Consider the following 23,771-nt stretch of genomic DNA (forward strand, 5'->3'; position numbering starts at 1 on the left):
GGGATTCCACACAGGTATATGGTGACGATCGTGCGGAAACAAAAAACGGGAAGGATGTTGAAGCGAGGATGGCAGATGGAGATATACCATACAGCCGAGATGGTCGGGCCGGGGCCAGCGCATCACAAGACCACGGGGTCGACTCCAGCGACGTTATAGATGCCAGTGCAATTACTCTCGTTGACGGGCGAGACCGTCCCAGACACCTGGGAAACCGTGGCTGTCGAACTGCTGTAAAATTTTCCTTGATAAATCAGCAAAGCCCCGCTGGCACAAGTTAGACGCCACTGAGTGTATTAGTTACCCGCCTACTGTTCCGCTGTCCCTTATATACCCTGTCAGCCTGCCATCCCTCTGCCTTTTGTCGCTTTTTTTCACCCGTTCACTCCCGGTGGCTGGCTATCTGTTACAGTCTTGTTACGCCAGTAACGGGCGACGTTTGGCTCATTGATCTGGGGTCTTGCCAACCATAATTGCTCCGCCACGACCCCTCTAGTATCGCCAGCTCTTTCCTTGTCCTTCTCTTCTTTCTCCCTTCTTTTACTCTAGCTTTCATCTCCATACATAATGGCAGCCAGCTCGACAAAGAAGAGAAAGATTGCGGTACTCGGGTCGCGCTCAGTCGGTGAGTCCCCCCTCACAACTCAGCACTTCGTTCACCCTAATACCCTCTCCAGGCAAGTCCTCGCTTGTCGTACAGTTCATAGAAAACCACTTTGTGGATTCATACTATCCTACCATTGAGAATACGTTCTCTAAAGTCGTCGCCTACAAGGGGGTAGAGTACGATTGTGACATCATCGACACCGCTGGCCAGGTCTGTCCGCTTCCTGACTCCGTTTCTTGCCCCCAACCCCAACACTTTCGTCAGGATGAATATTCCATTCTCAACTCCAAACACGCCATCGGTATACACGGCTATGTCCTCGTATACTCCATCGCCTCAAGACGGTCCTTTGACATGGTCAAGATCGTCTACGACAAGATCATCGATTTCTGTGGTAAAAATGAAATTCCCTGTGTAATTGTCGGTGCAAAGAGCGACTTGCAGTCAAGGTACGTTCTTTCAGTACCATTCCTGCACTATTGCGTGTCGCGTTGTCGACGGTTATTTTGGTTCTTTGCCTCACAGTTCGGCTAGTAGACAGGTTCAGCCTGGGGAAGCCGAGGAACTCGCCAAAACGAAACAAGCCGCATGGGTAGAAACCAGTGCGAAGAATAATGTCAATGTCGGTAAGTGCACTATATCCCAATCACGCCAGAAGCAGAGTTTGATCCCACCCAAGGCAAAGTGTTCGAACTATGTCTTGCGGAGATCGAGAAGCGCTCGCCCCGCAGCCAAGCCGACCAGCCCGAGCCTGGCAAATGCATCATTATGTGATCGTTATTCTCTTCAGCATTTCTGGTTGGCTGGCCCTCAGTTATGTCGTCACAAGCTTCTGAGTCACTTTGCTCCCTATATCCTAGCTCCCAAACCTTCAACCAAGGTTGCTGCCTCTGGCCTCGTGGTGATCTTACAACCTGCATTATGAGTATTTACTGCTATTTCCTCACAATCTCCCCATTGGCAGCCCTCAGATAGGCCAGGCCCCCTTCTCCCAACCCCTTAGACTGTTACGTTTAATCCTCCACATTGCATTCCTGTCTCGCAGACCTTTGCTGTAGTCTGTAAATTAACTAGGTTTTTTCCTTGCCTCTCAGGGATTCTTGCTGATTACAAATTGTAGCGTATATTCCCCTACGGTTAATAATACATTCTCGTCAGTCACGAAATGACCTCCACATCGTTCAGGAGTCCTATCGAACCTGGTATCATCACGTTTACCGGAGGGCTGTACTGCACCATGTGTACGGCGGACCAGAAGGATAAGGTTACCAGTTTATTCCCTAATCAAATTGCGCTTCAGTTTTGCGTTTGACTATTTTTGGTTACCTATGCTAACAGCTATGTCATGTGTTTCTACCTCGATGGCTCCGTGAAAACATGGTAGTGTAAAGGAATAAGTGGAGATCCAAGAAGTTGAACATGAGACGCATGAAGTAGTAGGTGGGACGAGGAAAGACAAAGCCTAGCGTGAGAGAACGCTGCGCGGCGACCACGGAGATAGCTTCCCAGATACGGACAGTGAAATAGACCGAAAGGAAGTGAGCAAGAGTGTGGGCGATAAAACTGTGGCTCGCTACGTCATCCGCTCGCCTTCATGATGAGCTATCGCCTAGGAATCGCACTTTGACCTCACGGCCCCCGAGCCCTACAGCCTTAACGATTTGGGGATCCCCTGGAAAAAGATCGATCGCCTGGTCGCTCCACTTGACGTCGTCGCCCTCGACGTCCAGCACGATACCTTTAACTGGCACCCGAGCGGCAAGTTCAACGGATTCACCGTCACTGCCGATCGTTATACTCAATCCCAAATCTTTGACAGAAGGGAAATGAATAAATTTATAAGGTTCCGGCCTGGGACGGTCAGTCAGTTACAGGGCTTTGGGTTGGTTCCTTGCTCAACTGACCAGTTCGAGAGCCGCCCTAGAACAACCCCGGCCTCGTCCAACAAGCGAGCAGAAACGATAATCGTTCGGGGAACCTCGCTGAGTTTGGTACGTACGGGTTGACCAGGTAGTTGATCGAAGAATAATTCGGTGCTTGAGTTTGGAGCCATGACGGCCTCCATTGAGATCTTATCTGACCAATTCGTATCAAGCTCAAAAAAAGTCAACTCAAGTCTGGCCTTCTTCTCCGCCACGGTACTGTTAGTCCCCCAAACCTCCAAGATCGTTTCAATGATAAACGAGGACGCCGAGAGCTCGTTTGTGAATGTTTTCTTTTCCTTACGTGTTATCCCCACGGCGAAAGGTACCAATTCGCGCGAAATCGCGAAATAGGCAGGTTTGGGCCGTAGAAAGTAATCAACGATCGCCCACGAAGTAGTCGGCCAGCAGTCATTCATCTTTCCAACCCGAGTTTAGTCGACCTGCAAGTGATATGAAACGATACGCAACACCGACCTGCCATACTAAGGCACCAGCGGTGTACTCCCTACCCTTTCCACGCCAGTTACGCCGCCAGAGGCGATAGGCAGTTGCAAGGGCCTCGGCCTGCATGATTTGGGTATAATACACATAGCTGTGTCAAGATTATCAAACACGTGCTATGCGTTATCGAGAGGTTATCCACCTATCCATATCGAAAGTGTGTCTGAAGTTCTCCACGAGGTAGAGCTGGGATAATTGTTGATCGCCGGGCATAATAACATGAAATTCACCCTTACCTCCAATCGGCCTTCACACCCTGCTGCTTTGTTATGCTGGTTATTAAAACTTTATGGATCTACGTGAGCGCCTCTGCTCACTCAAGAAAGTCTACACGCACCGCGATTGAGGAAAACGTTCGTCCGTTCGACCATTGAGCCAGTGATCAATCGTCTTAACGTTAGGGTATCCCTGCCTGTGGGGGATGACGTGGTCAGTACTTCTGACCTACAGGTTGCGTGTATGGCATACATTCCAAATTCAGAAACGAAGCGCCCAGATAGAGTATCCCAATTTTGCCACGGTTGCTGGGAGCCGTGCCAAACGTTCCCTACGAGAAGTTGGTCGGTACATGTGATGACTCGAACGAGCTGTTACCATGTACACTGGTGCAAGTCCCCTAATGTCGGATCCGTTGTTGGCACCCCTGGTGCGCTATACGGCGAAGCCCTTGTGATAATGAATATCACACAATTCGCTGACGATGGACGGCAGGAGGCTCTCGTAAATACGCCGGGCAGGAAACTTGGTTTCCGGGCATTCGGAAGTTTGACCACTATATTCTATGAGGTTCAGAGATTCAGCTAGTTGGTAATCTTCATTGTTTCCAGCTACAGTTTTCCTGATCAGCAAGAACACCTGCGAGTTAACAGGGAAGAAACCTAATATCACGACGGAGGGGTGATTACGAAGTCGCTTGACGTTCTGCCTAGCTTCGACCTCGACAAGCTTGAGGAAAGAATCATATGCCGGATACTGAGAAAGAACAGTGAGGTGAACAGCACGTTATTGTGTGGTACAAACCTGTCCGCAGCCAAACATAAAATCTTGCCATACAAGAACTTCATGGAGAGTGCACGTTCAGCAGTCAAGTAATCATCGTGCACTGCGAATGAACTCACTGCCAAGCTCTGGCCAAAACAATCAGTTGGGCTGTCCGACGAGGTACAGTTCAGTATTTACCATCACAGATATTATAAAAAATGTCCGCTTCGTAAATGCCACCCCCCCAAACTCGGACCATATTTTGGTTACCGTCGACCACTAATCGAAGCCAGTCGCGATACCTCTGCGGATTCAATCTGCAATCGCATTTTTTGATAATAAAACCTAGCTTCAAATGGTCGAACAATTCCTTACAGAGTAAGGAAGGAATCGGCAGGTATCCAATTCGACCCTGCACAGAATATTCTGATATTATTGATTTCAAACAAGAAAGTCTTCCCCGGTTGGTCGATAAGCGGTTCCTCGAGGACTTGAACGCGGCGAAAGGCGACCTTCTCGTGCCTGGAATCCATGACACGACCGTCCTGAACACACTGATAGTAAGTACTTTCATGCTATAACAGGAGTCGACCCTACAACATCCTTCACCACAACTTCGATTGTATAAAGAGGTTGTTTCCCGTAATGCACGGGATACCACAGCTCCGCTTCTCCTGAGGAAAAATAGAATTTCGTGCTTGCTCTTCCAGTCTCGGTGGCGAGAGCGTCTTGATAACGAGCAACGCTGCCATGTGGGTCCCTGAGCAGTACAGATGCTGATCCAGGGCTGTCCTTGGAAAGGGCCAGGTCTACGGTGATGTCTACATCCAATGCTTCAGCGACCCTGCACCTTATGTCAACATCCATAATGCGCAGGTCATAAGTATGTAGGAAAATAGGTTTCCATGGCCCGATAGTCATAAGTACGGGGCCCCAATCCCAGCCATAACTGTAATGACTTGCGTAAGCTTGGTCAAAGTCCTTGTACGATACTGCGTACTTGTACTGTGCTTTCCTTACGTGCAGCCGACTGGAATCTCCATTCCACAGATGGAATTTACCATATTCTTTCTCGAGTTCCCTTCCCTTATTTTCACGCTTCAGTGACACGGACTGTGATCCTGGTACTGACTTGCCTTCCTAAATGCGCTTGTAAAGGTTATTGCCAGTTCATTGGAACCTGGTTGCAGGTGCTGCTTCGCAGAAACCCTATGAGTCACGAACTGATTCTCTGTGCTGCCACGAGCATTAGACCTCGTTGAGATCCCTGGGAGAGCAATGTGACGGACCCCAGTATCTCCCTATCGTTCTTGGGATTCGATCAGCTACAACCTTGAAACCATAAATCTGATTGCAGACTGACGAGGGTGACAGTCGCATAAGTATCGAGACCCTCAAAGATGAGGTCGACATGGCACGCAGCCAACTCGGCATTTGTAATAGTGAAATTGTTCTTAAATGTCCAGTCTGATTCTCCAACCCCTAGTACGGAACGGTCCGTCTTGAGATTGGAGCAAGCTCGATAACCCACGAATACACTCACATTGCACCTCCCACTCATTCATGCCCAGGAACTTGACAAGTTTAGCAGAGATGGCAGAATAACATGCAAGTAATTCAATGGGCTCACTGGATCTGGTATTCTCTTCAACTTCAACAGCTCAACGTGAACAGTGGTCGGAAATTCGGTTACTGGGAGCCATTCTCCACATCTCGTTCCCTGACCCCCACCCACTTGCGTGAAAACCCAGTCGCTGTGGAGAAACTTGATGGCACTCATGGGGTTGGCTGGTCGAGTCACATGTACTTCTGGTTCGCTGGCGACTCGCATCACCGGACCAGGCTGATAGTTGGGCGAACGTCGGAGATTACGAGCTCCTGTACAGAGCATCGTCGAACGACAGCACCAGTGAAAGTTAACTGTTCGGTCCAGCCACAGCAGACTAATTAATATTGGTGTTCCTGAGTGTATGTAGGCTTTGGGGCCCCAAGCTTCACGTCTTACAGCTCACCAACGGTAGTACCCTGGCAAGAAAAGGAATGACATGCCTTCCGCCTTTGGTCAAGGTCTGCCTGGAACATCCACATATTTGGCAGTAGCGCTTCTAGCGATTCTAGTCGGCCCGCCTAAGGCTAACCAGGCCTGATATACATGGGGATCACAGGGAGCTTGGATGAAGAACCGTACGTTGGGTTTTATCTTCATCATGTTACATATCTGAACCCAGTTGGTAAATCTAGAGCACGTTCCTTCATCTCCGCCTTCTTGTTGAGGTTGATCAGGTGCAATCGGTACACCCATAACATGTAAATGGATATCGCGGCCATCAGGGTGCAAATCAAGAACGAGTCCACGTATGATGGACCCCATTTGGCTGGCCATATATAACTGCATTGGGATTATGGATCATTCGGATCCTACGTCAACATGATAAGAACTTACGATGCCCCAATGTTTCCAAGACCTGCAAGTGTATTGGCAGTGGCTATGGCGACTGCTCGCTTGGATGAAGATTCTGGTACTGAATTGCTCACCCACGCCAACAGAACAATGTATGCGACCGTAGCTTGGGTCATAAAAAATCTGGCCAGAGGATAAGAAAGACCCCTTTGGCGACTGGATGTATCATGCAACTCACAACGACAGGTAGCGGGCAAGAGTATCCATCGACATACTGGCCAATACAAAGCCAATTATGCCCATCGAGATTGGACCAGCAATATGCCAGAAGCGGTCCCCAGTTCTGTCAGAGTGGCTGGAAGCAGAGGGGCATCAGTAGGTCAATTATAGCGTCAACTATCATTGGACAGACCCCATGACGAAAAACGAAGTAAGAAGCCCCACGATCCATGGTGGGGCACAAAGTAAAAGGGTAATTGTTGGACTGTACCCCATAGCGGCCGCCAACGTAGGAAAGAAGAAAGAAAATGACAACGCAATATTCAAAAGGGCCAGTGCAACAGCAAGCCACCACACTTTCCAATCAGTTAATGCTTGAGCAAGGCCAGATCTTTCCACACCCTTCATCGCATGGTGATCAATTCCGCACACATCTTCTTCCATCCTCTTTTGGGCGAGTATTTGCTCTTCACTTGTGAGCCAGAAAGCCGGCGTGGTAGGGAAATCGGGAACTATGAAAAACGCGGCAGCAGCAATCACACATGTCAACCCTCCTTCACAAAAAAATAGCCATCTGTACACCGATGTTATCGTAAGTTACCAAAAACCTATTCATTAGCGCTTACCTCCAAGCCTGATATCCTAACTTTCCGTCCGTGGTGGCAAGGACACCAGACGCGATAAGTGACCCAAAAGCATTGGCGACCGAGCTGCCACCAGTAAAGTATGCCATCCTCAAGCCGAGCTCGTCACGTTTGTACCTTAAACGCCAGTGTGTAAGCAGACGAAGCTTGACAAGAAAACCAGGAGGACCATCTCGAGAGCATGAATAATACCCCAGGATAATATACTGCTTCGGAGAAGCCGAGGAAGAACCGAGATACAAGGGCCGCACGAAAACTATGATTAAAGATGAGCTATCATTCAGTGCAAAGGCGCCGTTATGGAGACATACCTCTGAGCAGCACCTAGGAAGTTTGTCATCAGTATAATCTGCAACAAGTACTTTACCACGCAGGGGCTCACTGACCGGTGCCTATGGAAATTATCCCCCACAGAAAGATGCAACAGGAGAGGTACAGGGACGGTCTTCTAATCCGACTGAGATATGTGTTTCTGGGATAATATGAACACCAGCGCCGCACAGCACGGAAGGCGGGACGCATACGAGGGAATTTGCATAAGAACATAGCCAATAAATAGGACGCTGATCAAAGTGTTGAATTCCTGTCCGGTCAGGCGAAGATCTTCTTCCAGGCCATTTAGTCGTGCGGCGCTTGCCAGATGTTACAATTAATTGATATATGAAGTGGTAAAGGCCTTCATACTTACGCCATATTATTCCTGTCCATCTCGGACCACAAGTGAGCTTCCGCCATGATTTTGAAAAGATACTGAGAGAACTTACATAGTTCATGATATAAACGAGAACAAGAAACGCAACTCTCAAGTCTAACTTTCGAAGTAACTTCTTCTCGACTTCCGTCCGCCTGTCGAGTTCAAGACTAGTGTCCATAAGTGCAGATATGCGATTCTCGACATCTAGGTGTGTCTCGTCGGTGTCGACCAACCGCTGATACCCCGTTGCTGGCTGCGACATTGTCACCGGCGATGGTGTGAACGAACGGATAGTGAGAAGCGTCAGGGATGCTGAGTCTGGGTGACTGTCGGAAGGGTACGTTAGTAGTACGTAACTATACGATGATTGCTCGTAGCCTCGTCCCCTTGGAGGTCATGCATTTCACCCAGGGCCTTCGAGGGTGGCACTGTATCTTAGCTATTTACAGGGGCGACGCCTAGCATGCTGGACAGCACTCAGCCCGAGGTGTACAATCGTAGCAAGCCAGCAAAATTCATGATTCACTGTACCTCATGCGTTCAACTTAAACACAGCGATTCGAATCTTTCTGAAAGGCACAAACATACGAATAAATAGAGCGAGTATACCCCCCAAAACATTGGCCCGGAACAAAGAAAAGTATAAAAAAAAGGGTAGTTCGGCGCAGGTGCGACGAAGTAGCTGTTCTAGACGCAAGGTTGTACTCAGTCAAGGTAACATTAGCACGTGAGATAGATTGAAGAAATGTTCAAGCGGGGAGAATACAGTAGGACGTACGCACGCAATGGCCCCCGTCAGACCAGCCAAACGAGGCAGCCACCTTGCGGCGCTGGTTGCATAGCACTCAGGGCTTGGGCAAAGGAGGCAGACTCTCGTGTTCGTCTCTGTCATAACCCAGCGGATACGAGGATAAGTCACTCATAAGGGCTAGTGTATCCAGACTAGCCCGCTGGCGCTCCTGCAAGTTTGACGAAGGCATGCTGCCTTCCGTACCTCCATGGTCAATCTGGAATGGAAAGTTCCCTAGCCCAGATGAAGCCGTGGATAGTTCTGAAGCAGTGGACATCCCCAGCATGCGACGACTTGGTGGTGGTGTCAGAGGAAGTAACGTAGATTCGTGCTCCTCAACGGCAGCAGACGGCTGTGAGATGGTAAGAGAGGACGCTGGTACTGGCGGTGGCACTTCCGACTGTGCAGTTGCACTGGAAGCTTGTTGATAGAGAGGCGAACGAGGCGGCGACCGAACGGGGCGAGAAGCAATAGGGGAAGGAGGAACAAAAGGAAAAGACTCTAGGATTGAATCCGCGCGTGTAGAAGTTGTTGATACGACCGAGGTTCCGGACACCCTTCTGGCCTTTTCGAGACCATGAGCACGAGCTTGAGCTTGAGCGTGTGCCAAAGCCATCTGTTGCTGCTGATCCAAAGATGCAGATTGTCCAGTAGTTGGAACGGAACCAGAGGAAACTAGTTTTCCCATAGTAGTCCTATAGGGTGATTTTTGGTCAAGCCTACCCGCAAGACCGACGTTCACTCTAGTGGCACTGCTAATGTCGACAATAGATCCTGATTGAGTGCTCACGCTATCCGGACGACTTGACGTATCTCTCTTGGCCCAGGGTAGATTGGGAGCTTCCAGGGAAATCCCACTTGCAGGTCGAGATTTGTTAGAAATTTCCAACGGTCCCCGAGAAATAGGATGGTGGTGATCGTCGAAGGGATCGCTACGGTTCGCTTCGTTGTCCTCCTCAGCCTCTTCGACGACGTCAGCAGGACCAAAAGAAGTCGCTGCCAAGGGTGAACGGATAGATGGCCGCGAGGCGGCGGATGGCGGTTTCAAACTATCCAGGGAAGTAGGTGTAGAGGGACCCGATGTCTGTATAACCTCTGCCTTGACTTTACCGAGAACTTGCCGAACGGCACCCTGCCCCTGCGTCACGATCATCGGAGCTTCATTTAAGAGCTCGCTCGAATAACTTGCGCCAGACATACACGACACGTGGGAAGAACCAGAGCGCTGGGACTGAGCGTACCGGGGGGAAGGCTCGCGCAAGGATTCGGGAGATTGGGAACCATCCAGCGAGAGGTCAGAAGGGCGTGCAGGACGAACTGGTGATGATGGTGCCAAGATCCCCGACTCAGACCGGGGAGCACCGGAGGTAGATACAGATGGAGCGAGGGCGATGGGTATGACATTGGTACCGTTGGTATGTGTGGTGACAGTTTGTATAGACTGAACGTCGTCGAAAGGATTGGCGGAGGGATGTCTCTCGGGTGCGGGGTGATTTTCACAGTTCCCAGAAGCGTGTACAGACTGCGGGGAAACGTCGATAACGCTTGCGACAGGGGACTGCGGACGATCGGCCTCAGGCTTGCAAGGCGACTTCTCAATCGGATCCGGTCGATTAAGGACTGCTGCCGCCGGTGCTGGCACGTCTGGTTTGGATTGTACCGCTGTGTTGCCAGTGCGGCGAGCACGCTGACGACGACGATATAGGAAAAATACCAAAAGAGCGCCAACGAGAGTGAGGAGCACGGCAACAATCGCACCAGCAAGGACACCTGCACTTATGCCGCTATCGCTGCTTCCACTGGCGCTTGTTGACGCACTTGCGCGGCAAGTGAAGGTGGGACATGCGTTGCACGACCTGACGGGAAAACAAGGCGTGTTGGCCAGGGTAGGGTTAGCGCGGAAAGGAGACACGAACTGGCTTATTAGAATGCAACTCTGTTGGGCAGAACAAGTACAGGCTGGTGGTTGTGCCGGGCATGAAACACACTGCCTTGGAAGCAGATCCACGTGCATGATGGGTTGATACCGTTGATAAACAGAGAAGAAAAAAGGCAAAGGAGTGTGTGATTTGATGATATACGTTTGAAGTGGTCAGCGAGAGCGCTGTCGTCCGCAAGCAGCCCCGTCGGTAAAGGGTTGAGACGATGCTGGACGACGAGGGCTGGGTATGCCGGGTCAGCACTACTGATTCGGTTCTCAGAGCAACGCTTCCCACGCCGGGATACTCTGTGTCACACGTGTGACAGAAGTTACTTTTCTTTCGTTCATTCAGTGAAGTCGGCAATAACTAGCGCCTCCGAAGATCTTACTTCACACATCTGTTAGCTGTTAAGAGTCTTGCCGTTCTCTTCTTACTACGGATATATGGACCTAGTTACTTCCTATTTTCCATCACAGCTAGGCCGAGCATGCACGAATACGCAATTTCTGTAGATGGGCTAACATACTCTCATAACCCCGGATCCCCTCCGTCTCTTTTAAATATATCCCTTCATCTCCCCCCGGGCTCCCGTACCCTCTTGGTCGGCGCAAATGGCGGTGAGTCGTTGTTGTGCCTTTCGTGCGTCGATATGAACCATCCTACTCCACAGCCGGAAAGTCGACTTTGCTACAGATCCTCGCCGGTAAACGTCTCGTGAAAAATGCGGACGTCCGCGTCAAGGGAAAGGACGTCTTCAGAGACTCACCAGATGGTGTGACGTTCCTCGGGACTGAGTGGTTTGTTTCCTGCCTTCTCCTACAAAACTGGCGATCGACGGCCCGTCCATTTGAAGGGCAATGAATCCTGTCGTAAGGGGTGACATCACTGTTTCTGCATTTCTCGACTCCGTTGGAGGTTATAGACACAAGGAGCGCAGAGATCAACTACTCGATATATTAGACGTAGACCTGGACTGGCGTATGCACGCAATCTCCGACGGGGAGCGCCGTCGGGTCCAGCTTTGCATGGGTCTCATGGCTCCGTGGGACGTTCTGCTTCTCGATGAGGTGCCTTCCTTCTGTCTTCCGTAGATTAAATGATCGTTCTTACTCCTTTCTGTTGCGTAACCAGGTTACCGTGGACCTCGATGTTCTGGTTCGTGATGAATTGCTTACATTCCTTCGAAATGACAGCACCACACGTGGTGCTACTATCCTCTGTATGCATCAATCCTCTCTCGTTCTATCCGATTGACTGGAAGTATCGCATAGATGCGACTCACATCTTCGACGGACTCAACTCCTTTCCAACACACGTGGCTCACATGCACCATGGTTACTTCGTGACGAAACCCATGCCGTGGCCGTGTGTTTCGTCCGCAGATTCCCCATCGATAAACCTCTATCACACGGCTCTATCTTGGCTTAAAGAGGACCGGGAACGCCGCCGTGAATCTGAAAGGATGTTTGACAACAAGACCCGCGGCGCTAGGAGAAACGAGGTTAGCACTACTGGTTGCCCGACCTCCGGCTTCCGCTCATAATATTTTGCAGACTGTCCCTACAGATTCGGAGACATTTTACAGAAAGTACGCCGTTAACCCTCACTTCCCTGTTCCGCAGCACATTAATGACAATTAATTGTTTAGATATGACTATAGTCACTAAGAACGTGTGGGATATCTTCAACTCCAACACAATCACTGCCTTAAATGACTACGGATATGAGTTCTTTTTTCTCTGTACAAAGTTTTGTGCTAGACAAATGACCGATCTGCGCTTTGTCCTATTTCTGTACTCAATTTTGCGAGTTTTCAACACATCTGTATCTACAGATTGGGACAGATCACATGACCCATATCCAAACCACAGCCCTTACATAAACTCAGCGTCTGGCCAAGAAGCGATCGACCTCGCTCGAGGATGGCGGAAATTATTGATTTGACGGCCAACTCTCCAGGACAAACACCAATCGAAATATCCTCCGGGGAGGAGGACGTGTCTACGCCTACTCCCACCCAAGACGTCTCATCCAACGAGAAGGGACGCAGAAATAGAAAAAAGAAAAGATCTAAACGTCCCGTCACCGAACAGGTTGGCTCTTCAACTCACAATTCAGCGGACTGTGCGCAACAGGAAGGGGGAAAACAATGTGACAACACATACTCGGCCCCCCTGCCTGAAGTATCCACCGAGGATTCCCAATTGTTCTACTTCGACGTGGTCGCTGTTCCTGTTCCAGACGTTAACGCTGAATATGTTCAGCGGCCCACCGATGTCCCCTCAGAAGGCTGCAGTCCAGGATAATCCCAAACTTCTCTTACCTTCACATGTCTCTTTACTAGCCCCTGGTGCGAACAGTACTGACCCCATTGAAATCATACCCCCACCTATCGTCGACTCGGATGACGATTGCATAGACTTTCTGGATTATGAGGACCGGAAGGTACGAAGCAGTTATAGCTGTTATCTGTTTACTAATTTCAGCCAAGGCTCCAGGGCTCGTACGGTATTTCGAAGCTGAAGCAGACGGGACGACGCAAGCCAAGCCATCCATCTTCAAGTGTAAGAATTGCGGCGCAGAGGGTGACCACAAAGCCTTTGAATGTCCAGTGTTGATAGTAAGCTTCCTTGTCTGGTGGTTACTTGTTACCGATTGAGTGACAGTGTTTAACTTGCGGTGCTCGTGACGAGCATACCACCCGAAGTTGCCCTATTAGCAAGACATGCTATACTTGTGGCATGAAGGGCCACATCAACAAAGTGAGCGGTCCATAGTGCCCAGTTCGCGTGACTAACGTTCCGTAGACGTGTCCTAATCGATATTCTCGCTCGCTTAATCCAGACTTATACAATGATTGCGACCGATGTGGTTCTAAAGGTCACAGGACGAACGTGCGTTATGGCGTATTTCTGAACCGCGATGGGCGCATCAACCCCCTTCTAGGAATGTCCGACTCTGTGGCGGATATACCAGTATGTCACCGATGAAGAACGAATGCTTATCAAGAAAAATCGAGAAGCAAGGAAACAACTCCGCATCGGGCAGGGTGGTGAGGGTTACATCGGCACAGATGAATGGTGCTACAATTGTGCAAACACTGGGCACCTAGGCGATGTAGGCGGACTTTCTTGCGTGATTGAGAATCCGAACTTTACCTCTTTCTTAGGATTGTGATGAGCTCCCGAGACCTTCTGGAACGCCTTTGGAACCTTCCGCATTTAGTGCCTTCAATCTGATGTCCGGCCCATTCTACGACCCTGCAACAGAGTCCCCCCGTATTCGACGGGGACCACGGGACCTGAGTGAATGCGAGGACTTGACCCGATTACCGGATCTGGACGTTCCTATAGACGTTGGAAAGCGTGGAAGGCACAAAGATCGGGAGAAGCTGGAGAAAAGGTTTAGAGAACAGGAAGATGGTGAACCGAGGGACTGGTTCAACGACATGCAAAACACGAAGAACAGAAGGATGAAGGAACCGCCGTCGCGCGGGAAAACGATGAAGTTTGGGGCGTCACTCAAGGACGGTGGACGCAACTTATCCCCTCCACGGATGAGTGAGAAACCTCGCAGTCTTCTGGCTCGACTAGGTGATGGAGGTGGTGACGAGTACCGAAATGGCAGAGATGATATTCAGGCCCATAGTCTCCGTATACGTGGTGCTGCAGATCATGCGAACGACAACGGTTGGCACCGCTGTCGGCATGATCAGCAGTTTCAGGAGAAGCGTTCGGGAGACAGAGATTCTGGCAGAAGGCCTGACCGGGAACACAGGCCACGCTACAATGGCGGTTACAATAGGTGATACATATGTTCTCAAGATGCATGATGCCAACGACCTTGACAAGAGCACTGAGTTACGTAAATCATGTTAAGACCAGCCTGCGCACTTGCAACCTGCACCTGAATCTGTTGGTTTGTCGATGTCTTCGTTGAGCGGGTTGGTTGCACCTTCGACGAGAAGCTCAGTCGCTGGAAACGCGAAGAACTCGCTTTCTATTTCGAAACCATCGCCCCCATTCATGGTGGACCTATCGAGCGTGTGTGATGCGTCGTCACTCAACCCAACTACCCGTGTGGCACTGTCATTCGAGTATGCATCCCTTCGGTATAATAAGCATTGCCCCTCTGGTATGTACATTACACCTACACCGGACAGTGTCCTCGTGTGGGACGGTGTTCTGTTTGTGCACAAAGGTGTGTCGTTCCGCCCCCACTCCACTTCCGTGCACGACACTCACAGGCTGGCATTCTACAGGATACTATGCAGGGTCCGTCCTCAAGTTCACGATAACATTTCCGGATAAGTATCCAGACATGCCGCCTACCGTGCGATTCCTTACCGACGTGTTCCATCCGCTGGTGGAGACCCAGACAGGATTGTTAAACTTGATGACCCGTTTTCGTCCGTGGAGGTAAACATCCTCTACTCTTCAATCGCCTGTTTAGCATAATATATCTCACAAACGTATCGGATGAAGACCAACGGAGCACCGAGTACATGATATTTTGCATTTCACGAAAGCTTTGTTCAAGGTTACAGTCCTGGATCACATCAACGAACTCGATGTTGTCAACAAAGAAGCATTCAAGTAAGTTGCCCTTCGCACTGCTGACGAACCCCTTAATCGAACCAACTGAATGTTTAGATTGTGAGTGCATAGTGTTGTGCTCGGGGTGTGAAAATTCTGAAATTACGCATCAGATATCAAGAGAACAGGACGTCGTTCGCTGCGCTTGCTCGACAATCCGCTCAGTTTTCGCGATCGCCGAGCGCGCTATATGACGCTCCGAGTTTTAAGAAGGGATATTCACTCCATTTCACGCCTGTATCGCAGGGGCAGGTCAATGAAGTCCTGAAGACACTTCTCATCCAACGACCTCCACACGAAGCTACGGTTGCACGTGACAAGGAGAATGGCAATGCTTAACGTCTGTATCGTAGTATAAAATTACCCCCCTAATTCCTGGAGTATCGTATGTACCATACATCTTCTAGTTTACCCGACCGATGAGGCAAAGTCTACAACAAAAGGCTGATGCACCCGTTATGATTTTCCAAGTTGTATTTCCCGAATTAGTGACGGTGACACCTCCTGGGCTGGATCGTCGCTGCTGCTATCATTGAAGCTAATATGTCGAGGTTGGGGTTGAATCGTTTCAAGTAATGATGTGTCGGTGCCAGTGTCCTCACTCTACGTATTATAACACTGATGTGGTAAGAAAGACACTGAAGTTGACTCACCTCGGTCAATCTCCCAAAATGCTTAGAGAGTTTCTCGATGACCAAACTATACGGTAGATGTTGCGTGAGTTTCCTGTGGTTGGGGTCTCAGAATTACAGCGCGGGGACGGGCATGTCTAATAATTTGGGTTACGAACCTCCTTGGCTGGACATGCAACGAGTGCCGGCCATCTAGAGTGGAATCAAGAACATTCGACGAGTGGGCACCCTCACTCAGAGACAATTTAATCGAGTACTCTTTATCTGAGTTACTACGACCGAAATTCCTCTCGTATAACTCAAATCTGCGGGCAATTTTGAGTGCGGTATGACAGGAAGAACAAGGAATCAATACGAACGTAATATGAGACTGCGGACCAGATCCATCAATGACAAATGCCAATAATATCCAAGTGAGGGAGAACGCACGCAGTAGTCCAATTCGGGTATCCTTCGGTTGGCGATAGGCAATCCAGATTGTAAAACAAGGTTAACGAGGGTATGAATGTGGCTTTCCTTCGTGAAATACAACGTGAGCGCACTGCCTCCGTCGTTACGTGCTGCCTCGAGGTCCTCCACTATGTTCTTCAGTAATGGAAGTGACGTGAGAACTCCTATCTCCTCTCTGATTATGGTGTGAGCATTTTCTGAAGAGAGAGAATGCGATGTCACGCACTTTTCGTCAGGTTCTATGCCATACTCCTGTGGAGCAACCAGGTCAAAGAGGGCTTTTGCGCGGCCATATAACTCGTGTAACTTTCGATCTTGGGTTTGGTTATGATCCTTGCCTTGGCCAGCGTTCTCGTCGAATATAGCGAAGAGGAATTGCCGGTGATGCAGCGCACAGTACTTGATGGTATCGTAGAGTTCTGACACCTACGGAGTGATTGTCCACAAACGATACCTAAACTTCGGAGATTTCAACTCACACGAGAAGGATCAAATTTTCGTTGTTCAACATCACAAAAATCTTCGAATAGCTTTTCCCACCGCTCGCGGAAAAGCCACGGTTCGTCGCCGCAACACCTGTGTCGTGACACTGAGCCGATGAGTCCAGATATATCCAAGGGAACAAACCATTGGTCCTGAATCTTATCGATATCCATCGTTTCGAAGTTTCTCTGCATGATAGCCCGAAAAGAGCTAAGGAGCTCAATCACTTCCTACTCAAGTCATCAGTCCGCGGGCTTTAAACAAGGAATTACATTTGAAGGTACCTTGACAACTTCTACCGGTTCCTTCTTCATACTCTTCGGCCAAGTGAGTTCCGGTCGTTTTTCTGGCTCTCCGGGTCGTAGTAGAATCTTCAGGCGTTTCTTCACGTCATCCATGAGGTCCTTCGCGGCGTTGGAATCATCTAATAAATCCTTGCGAATTATGAGAGCGGGTGGCGTCATCCGCAGATGACAGCCATATCTAGAGTAACCACTTGGTGAACTTGAAGTACCGTCTTGCGAAGACGGCGATGAAGGAGTAGGTGATGATGACACGGAGTAGCTGAAAAGCGGGGGATGATCAATGAGAGCCGCCGCAAATACTTCGGCGGAAGCGATGACACGTCGTTCGGATGAGGTGTAAATCTACGCAACGAGGCTTTAGTATGCCATTGGTTGGTGATCCGGATGGAAAGTACCTTGACATTTTGAAGAGCTTCTTTGTCTGTGTGACAGAAAAATTATGAAATTCGACCCATAGGATATAGGCGACTTACTCATGATGGAAAGGTCTTTCTTCATGTACTCTCCCAGATCTCGGGACTGGTATCTCGCCGAATGTGTGAACTAGATAAGTCCGAATTAATGGTGGAGCTAATTGCAAACTTGGATCACACTACCTCACCGCCCCATTTGAATACTAGGGTCAACTTCGTCAGCCTCCGGGCCTGACCTGCCTGCCGTTTCGAATAGACGGGTTTTAGCTGAGCCTTCGTTCCCGGAAGATCGATCTTGCTAAAAAGGGCGTTGTTGAGCTGGGTCAGTTTCGCAAGATCTTCACCACAAGCCCCAAGAGCTTTGGCCTCCTCTACTGCACGAGCGACCAAATTTAGTTGATCTCTCTCTCTGAGAATAATCTCTTCCTTTTCTCCGTTTAGCAATTTGACGAAGGGTTGGGTCCAGGGGTCGCCAATGGGGAAGTTAAACTTCAGTTTTTGCTTGGGTGTACGATCGGCATGGCGGAAAACAGTCACGTTTGCCTTCAAGCGCCAAGTGAAGGAATCTTGGGGTGCGGTTTCCGCTGCCGGCAGAGGACGACCCGACGACGCGGATACACGCATACAAAGAGAGGCAAGGATCTCAGCAGCCTTATCTGCGGGTGAGGAAATTATCAGTCCGACTGCAGAGCGACAACCAGATTTCTAACCGTAGTAAGATTCGTTTCCTTTGACAAAACTCCAACCATTCACGTCTATCACTTTGCACTTCTTGCCTCTGTCACACCGTAGCATGTCGAACCCGCATACGCTCTGTCCAAATGCTTGACAAATTTTTGCTGCGTAAGACTTCTCCAACTCGCTGAGGTGGGTGATAAACCTGAAGAAACGTTGAGCATGAATGGTCACACGACCTAGATGAACCGTGCCTCATCTCTTTCCCCTCTGTGTTTCGGCGGACGACGCCATCCACAACTGGGGACCTTCGGGTCTCTGCATGAAAGTAGTCAGTGCCCACAGTATACACCTTGATATCCTCCGCGTTGTCGACTTCAATGAATTCCTCGTATATGTAGGAGCCATCAGTTCGGGGGTGGTTCAGGCTGGGATCGAAGTCACTTGACTTGTTCCCGACCTAAACTGGAATGGGTACGGAAATAACAAGGTTTCGGGGAATCACATACCTTCCTGAATAAGCGACGGCCACCGCCGCCAGGGAAGTAAATGTACACGTTGTGGTCTTCACCGCTGACAGGTTTTTCCACAAAAGGCTTTTCCAGGACCTTGCCATCAATGATAATGGCATTCCCGTCCTCACGCAGGGACACCTCAGGGGTCACACGGAAGCCGCCAAGCTCCACGCCGAGTTTACTTTTCATCAGACGCTTCAGTTCTTCATCTACCTGTGGGCCACCGTCCCTCGAGACTTCCAGCCGTTTAGGTGTGGGGATTTGGAGGTGGTCCAGCACGGCGCCGACAAGGCGACGGTCCCACAGCAGGGCCTGAGGGGGCAGGTCGTTGATACAAAACGGGTTGCGCAACTTAACGTAAGAGCTAGCTTTATCGAGGGGGAAATCGGTTGAGAAGAATGAAATGAGCACGTCACAGCGTGGCCAATTCTCGACATCTTAAGCAAGTGGCATGAGTGACTTCAACGACGGAACAAAAAGAGGCACTCTGTGCCTACCTTCGTCCAGAATGACCTTGTCGCCAAACACCTTAACTTGGATTGCGCCGCGAGCCCTCTCTACCAGACGAGTAAGGATCTCTCGCATTGCCTTTGACCTCGCTTTGATGTCCATGGCACAGATTCCGAGAACGACAGGACGCCTCGTGGACTCAAAGGTGTGGGCCGTATCGGAGTAGGAGGCAATCGAGGACCGTGAAGACGATCTTGTAAGAACAGAACTCGAACGTCCCGAGGTTCTCTCTGGGGAGTCGGCGGGGATGGACATCCGCGACGGTCGGTGGACATGATCCTGCAAGCTCTGCATCGAAATCTCGGGGAGAAAGAGAGGGGAAACAGAAACTGGTTGCACGGCAGTGCGACGAACTCCAAGCCTTTGAACGTATTAATACAGCAAGCTGTGGTAAGTGGATCTGGCCGCACGCGAGCAGCCCGTTATACTACATAATTACAATCGGTACGCCGGGATGACAGACATCAAAACCGGCAACTCTCGGTCCGCTTCCCGATTATCCGATGACCGAAGCACAAGCACATTACCCACATGGACACAGCAATTGGCCGTGCGTTATGACTTGCAATCCCTCGGATGCAGGTTCGGAGCACCTTCAGGTCCCGTTGAGAACGTACAAGGGGGGCTCGCACGACACAGGCCAAACTCTGACCGGGACCCCTTATATTCCATTCTAGGCCGAGGAATTCGTGCGCCACCGGACATCATCATCACGTCGGGGTAGAGGCTCATTACGTCTGCCACCACAGTGTTCAAGCGCTCATCCCTGTCGAATCCACACTAGGGACCAGGTGTGTCTCGCCAAGACCTTCGTTCACAACGTTATCTCCGCGTCAGGATACCCTCCCTGCACTTCAGCTGCCTTGGCAACAGCCCACTGCGATCGATATATCCATCGTGCACCACGCAATTAGTGTTCAGCACTATCATCTATCTTTGAGATATTCTATCCTTGCGACGCGACCATTTGATCCGATCCCCTGCGAAAACGGTGCTATAGTAGACGACGTAATCAATCAATCAAATAACAATGACACACCCCTTATAACTAATAGCTGAATGCAGTTGTAGGTGAGTACTGGCCGCACCAGAGGCGGGGATTGCAATATAGAGCGCCCTCCTTCATCTCGTTATCACTTAAACCATGAAGTCTAGCTGTCCTTGATAGATTACAAATTATTGCATTACTGTAGCATACTTTCCGGTACGTATCTGTGTAAGCCCCACCGCCATTGTTATGTTTGCTTATGCTGCTGCAGAAGCTGTTGATCTTTCTTTGCGCGATAAAAGTCCGAGAATGACAATCGAATGCCAAGGAAGCGACAGTCCAAGTCAGGGTGGCTCTGAAGGGTGTGGACAATGGACAAAGCAAGATCACTGAAAGTGGTACTGTATTCCTTAACAAGATTGCGCATCTGAGAAAGTGTCGGCAGACCAATTTGTTGCTGGGTCGGGATGGTGTAGATGCCCTAATTATCCGAGTCAATGAATTTTGAGATGAGAAAGGCACGGAACGTACTCTGTCCGCATCTCTGGTTTGATCCCTCCTTGCAGTTTCGGCAAGACAATAGTGGTAAAAGTTATCCTATGCGGAATCAAGATTCGTGGTAATTGCCGCCACATGCAACGCACCGTAGCCTCACGGAACTGCAAGACGGTGGAGAAAAGCTCTTGAACCTGTGTTAAGAGTGCTTCCTGACACGGAAAAAGTGAACAGGGCAATTTGATTGTAGCTGTAGAACTCACCTCCTTTCCAGATTTCGGGCTCAGAAGCAGGACCTTCCTCACCATCCTATCGAGGTACGAGCGATGAGCCTCGATTATAGCATCGAGATCCCCTTCCGGTTCATGGAAAAACTCCATCAGAGATGTCCACGAACATTCTATCACTTCTATATGACAGTAGGCCAGCATTTGGCGGACAAAGTGGATCATCTCTGCCATAACAATACGAATCTGGTGCCAGTCATACTCAAAGTCTATAACTCCGTGTGTTCAAATATGGCTGATCATCACGACACTTAGGCGTCAACGTACCATGCAACTTCAAAAAAGTCCTAGATGCACCCGCAACGCGCATCCATCCTTGACTAAGAGCACTTTCAACCCTCTTCATCCTCCAAAGGTGACGAAAGAGCTTGAGATACTTGACCATCGAGTCGGGATCTAATATCGTATCGATAGGGGCGTCGACTTTGTACTCCAGAGTGAAAACGTCCCAGCCGATTTCGCCGTGAGAATACTCGAGCATGCGTGCGTCCAAACGTCGCAACACATCCGGGGGGTCGTTTTGTGCATTTGACGTTCGAATAGCGGTTTCAAGTGTTGCAGTGAGGTTGTGACGGTACAGAGTGTTTGCAGGGCGGGTGAGATTCGACCTGCAAGAGGAAGAGTGAGTACGCGTGAATGGCCACGGACAGAAGTTTGTACTGGCCCAAGAGTCTCCATGAGCTGCTCTGCAAAGTCCCCGTGACCGAGTAAGAGGTAATGTTTCAGTGCGAGCAGGTGATCCAGTAGCTTGAATTTTTCAATAAAAATCTCGAAAAGACGTTTGCTGGCCGTCGAGTACGCTGAGTCGATTGAACGCTCCAGTCCGACGATATCGCTATATTTCAGGGCTGTGGGACTCAGTTTCGAGGTGAAATATTAAATGTATCACGCTCACTTCCCCCCGTATTGCTCATCTTCTCCCTTGTTGCAACCCAGTCACTATCATGGCAGCTGTAGCGAATAAAATTCAAGCTTTTTCCGGTGGAAAATATCTGTCAGAGCTGTGAGTTTTTATATCCGCAAGCGCACCATAATTGTCACCTTCTTCCCAAACGCTTCTCCAACGAACAAGGGCAGCATATCCACTCTAAACTGGTACTTCGCCTCCCACAGCCGAAGCCCTCCTTCACGTTCAGTCGACATGTCATCTGTCTCGCCACCGAGTGCACTAAACACGCCATCGACTCCACCAGCCAAAGAGGAGGGGTGGAGGAGGTACTGCACGTGAGCAAGCTCGGGATTGACAGCAACGAAAAATTCATTGTATGGGTCGTAAAGCTCTCCCGAAAACAGCCATTTATGAAGGGTGGAGAAAAAAGGCTGGGACACCTGTAAGGAGTGACAGGGAGCCTAAAAATGGGAGTCATCTCGACGGCACAAAACCCACCTCTTCCAGGAGTTGGTCGGTGAATTTCCGTATGAAAGGGTCACCGTTGTCCGTGTAACTGTGGATGAGATTAACCAAGGCACCCCCATGAGCCTCTGGTGGGAGAATTCAATCCAACTCTGCTGGGTTAAACAATAACCTACCACGAGCACCCTCAACACAAACACTCATCATTCGCATTCGCAGCCTCCACTCGGTGATCCAAACATCCAAACGTTTCAATGTTAGTCCAGTCTCTTCATCCTTGACGCTCTCATGTCCGTCGGCACTGCGGGCCGTGGCAGTGGATATTTGTGACTCCAAAACGGCGATGAGACGGTAGTACTCTGTCAACTGAGCCTGAAGGTGGTGACATAAACTCTGTTCGATCATTCCGACACCAGATCGTCCTTTGCGATCACTAACGAAAGCGTCGACGCGAGAATAAAGGTGGCCAACTTCGGCAAGCCTATGTATCAATGATTTGACTGGCGTCGAAATGACACATCTCTGACCTAGGCTTCAGGAGAGATGAAACAATAAGAAAAGACGGCCCACAGTATCATCTGCAAATATCAACTTGCTTTGGTCGTCTTGATCTGAAGTAGACAGTTGGATGTATTTTCCAGAAATTCCTTGAAGGAGATATAAAGTGTCTTTGATAAGGAAATTCTCTGAAAGATGCGAGTGACCTTGTTTCCATGTGTCAAAGGCGTGACGAACGGGATAGGCAGGGCAATACCTGTGCGCGCACGGTACTCCTGCAAAAGCTCTGCCTTTGACTTCCCTTTTTTGGAGCGTGGAGGCAGCTGAGAATCGGAAATAGGTGAAATAGACCGAACCGTGTTTTGCGGAGGGCGAAGGGAGGCAAGAAAATCGCTAGCTGGCACATGCTGATTCGGACGAGGAGACGATGCAAGGGCAAGTAGAAATACCAATGCATCGTGCTTACGCGTTAGAACCGGCTAAGAAGGAGGTCAGGTGGCTATCCCGCTAGACTTTACATGACATTACTTGATCCAGGAGCCGGGACAATAGGTTGGTAAACCTGAGAGATGCACTATTTGGCGATGCTGACTGAAGAACTATAAGGTGTGGTAAGGGAATGACTCCCTGGCTACAGAATGGGACTGACGCCGTTTCTTTATCAACGCGGAGAGGTGGCCGATGTCATTCTCGTGCGTTTGGCCGATGTGACTGTACGACGCGTCAATAAACACGTTGTGAGGCTGGTCAATGGGCATGAAACCTAATAAGGATTTCCTCGCAATGGACCAGAAGCTCGTCTCTTAGCTTTGGATCATTTCTTGACTGTGGTACTAGCGTTGAAACGAGCGCATCGAGCGAGGAGGAGACGTCCGGCATTATCACTA

General features: G+C 49.7%; 9 protein-coding genes across 9 annotated transcripts; 4 read left to right on the forward strand and 5 right to left on the reverse strand.

Moving 5' to 3' along the window:
- Nucleotides 1-567: 567 nt before the first annotated feature.
- F5J12DRAFT_711333 (small GTPase superfamily) lies at nt 568-1,381 on the forward strand (the record flags this gene model as incomplete). The annotated part of the gene is made up of 5 exons (XM_051740697.1): nt 568-625; nt 678-817; nt 872-1,056; nt 1,142-1,233; nt 1,287-1,381. 5 exons carry the CDS (start codon nt 568-570, stop codon nt 1,379-1,381), a joined length of 570 nt encoding a protein of 189 aa, XP_051605801.1.
- An 818-nt stretch (nt 1,382-2,199) lies between these two features.
- F5J12DRAFT_902175 (glycoside hydrolase family 2 protein) lies at nt 2,200-5,794 on the reverse strand (the record flags this gene model as incomplete). The annotated part of the gene is made up of 19 exons (XM_051748262.1): nt 2,200-2,458; nt 2,512-2,948; nt 3,007-3,124; nt 3,176-3,219; nt 3,270-3,318; nt 3,371-3,445; nt 3,502-3,580; nt 3,635-3,699; nt 3,722-3,860; nt 3,912-4,005; nt 4,054-4,091; nt 4,213-4,331; nt 4,390-4,559; nt 4,612-4,963; nt 5,015-5,095; nt 5,143-5,250; nt 5,304-5,323; nt 5,378-5,515; nt 5,645-5,794. The coding sequence occupies 19 exons, from the start codon at nt 5,792-5,794 to the stop codon at nt 2,200-2,202; spliced, it is 2,535 nt and encodes an 844-aa protein (XP_051605802.1).
- Nucleotides 5,795-6,219: 425 nt separating this feature from the next.
- F5J12DRAFT_902176 (MFS general substrate transporter) lies at nt 6,220-8,234 on the reverse strand (the record flags this gene model as incomplete). The annotated part of the gene is made up of 10 exons (XM_051748263.1): nt 6,220-6,403; nt 6,458-6,598; nt 6,654-6,770; nt 6,828-7,208; nt 7,261-7,395; nt 7,448-7,534; nt 7,661-7,750; nt 7,803-7,910; nt 7,967-7,986; nt 8,043-8,234. The coding sequence occupies 10 exons, from the start codon at nt 8,232-8,234 to the stop codon at nt 6,220-6,222; spliced, it is 1,455 nt and encodes a 484-aa protein (XP_051605803.1).
- Nucleotides 8,235-8,464: 230 nt separating this feature from the next.
- Nucleotides 8,465-11,015, reverse strand: F5J12DRAFT_21946 (uncharacterized protein). Its single transcript, XM_051738460.1, has 2 exons — nt 10,679-11,015; nt 8,465-10,618 (listed from the first exon to the last, which is right to left on the reverse strand). Exons 1-2 carry the CDS (start codon nt 10,774-10,776, stop codon nt 8,818-8,820), a joined length of 1,899 nt encoding a protein of 632 aa, XP_051605804.1. The 5' UTR covers nt 10,777-11,015; the 3' UTR covers nt 8,465-8,817.
- On the forward strand, nt 10,964-12,562 carry F5J12DRAFT_792839 (P-loop containing nucleoside triphosphate hydrolase protein). Its single transcript, XM_051743947.1, has 7 exons — nt 10,964-11,301; nt 11,355-11,481; nt 11,538-11,751; nt 11,816-11,903; nt 11,956-12,185; nt 12,238-12,272; nt 12,333-12,562. The coding sequence occupies exons 1-7, from the start codon at nt 11,172-11,174 to the stop codon at nt 12,349-12,351; spliced, it is 843 nt and encodes a 280-aa protein (XP_051605805.1). The 5' UTR covers nt 10,964-11,171; the 3' UTR covers nt 12,352-12,562.
- Nucleotides 12,563-12,940: 378 nt separating this feature from the next.
- On the forward strand, nt 12,941-14,492 carry F5J12DRAFT_902179 (uncharacterized protein; the record flags this gene model as incomplete). Its single annotated transcript, XM_051748264.1, has 5 exons — nt 12,941-13,129; nt 13,351-13,446; nt 13,492-13,578; nt 13,631-13,801; nt 13,854-14,492. The coding sequence occupies 5 exons, from the start codon at nt 12,941-12,943 to the stop codon at nt 14,490-14,492; spliced, it is 1,182 nt and encodes a 393-aa protein (XP_051605806.1).
- An 81-nt stretch (nt 14,493-14,573) lies between these two features.
- F5J12DRAFT_792844 (UBC-like protein) lies at nt 14,574-15,626 on the forward strand. Its single transcript, XM_051743948.1, has 4 exons — nt 14,574-14,884; nt 14,946-15,102; nt 15,169-15,279; nt 15,393-15,626. The coding sequence occupies exons 1-4, from the start codon at nt 14,611-14,613 to the stop codon at nt 15,616-15,618; spliced, it is 768 nt and encodes a 255-aa protein (XP_051605807.1). The 5' UTR covers nt 14,574-14,610; the 3' UTR covers nt 15,619-15,626.
- A 109-nt stretch (nt 15,627-15,735) lies between these two features.
- F5J12DRAFT_710564 (histidine phosphatase superfamily-domain-containing protein) lies at nt 15,736-19,364 on the reverse strand (the record flags this gene model as incomplete). Its single annotated transcript, XM_051740657.1, has 15 exons — nt 15,736-15,882; nt 15,933-16,005; nt 16,070-16,216; nt 16,306-16,536; nt 16,588-16,787; nt 16,841-16,937; nt 16,989-17,074; nt 17,129-17,491; nt 17,545-17,570; nt 17,623-17,692; nt 17,746-18,218; nt 18,273-18,442; nt 18,477-18,697; nt 18,747-19,189; nt 19,250-19,364. 15 exons carry the CDS (start codon nt 19,362-19,364, stop codon nt 15,736-15,738), a joined length of 2,862 nt encoding a protein of 953 aa, XP_051605808.1.
- Nucleotides 19,365-20,497: 1,133 nt separating this feature from the next.
- On the reverse strand, nt 20,498-23,763 carry F5J12DRAFT_902181 (gamma-tubulin complex, component 3; the record flags this gene model as incomplete). The annotated part of the gene is made up of 15 exons (XM_051748265.1): nt 20,498-20,731; nt 20,782-20,847; nt 20,895-20,957; nt 21,009-21,241; nt 21,300-21,704; nt 21,737-21,880; nt 21,928-22,024; nt 22,074-22,361; nt 22,420-22,514; nt 22,563-22,908; nt 22,957-23,090; nt 23,141-23,363; nt 23,413-23,483; nt 23,534-23,595; nt 23,648-23,763. The coding sequence occupies 15 exons, from the start codon at nt 23,761-23,763 to the stop codon at nt 20,498-20,500; spliced, it is 2,577 nt and encodes an 858-aa protein (XP_051605809.1).
- Nucleotides 23,764-23,771: the final 8 nt, after the last annotated feature.

This window comes from Pisolithus orientalis, assembly GCF_024613125.1.
Source record: "Pisolithus orientalis strain OTSU chromosome Unknown F5J12scaffold_1, whole genome shotgun sequence".
NCBI classification, from domain to species: Eukaryota; Fungi; Basidiomycota; class Agaricomycetes; order Boletales; family Pisolithaceae; genus Pisolithus; species Pisolithus orientalis.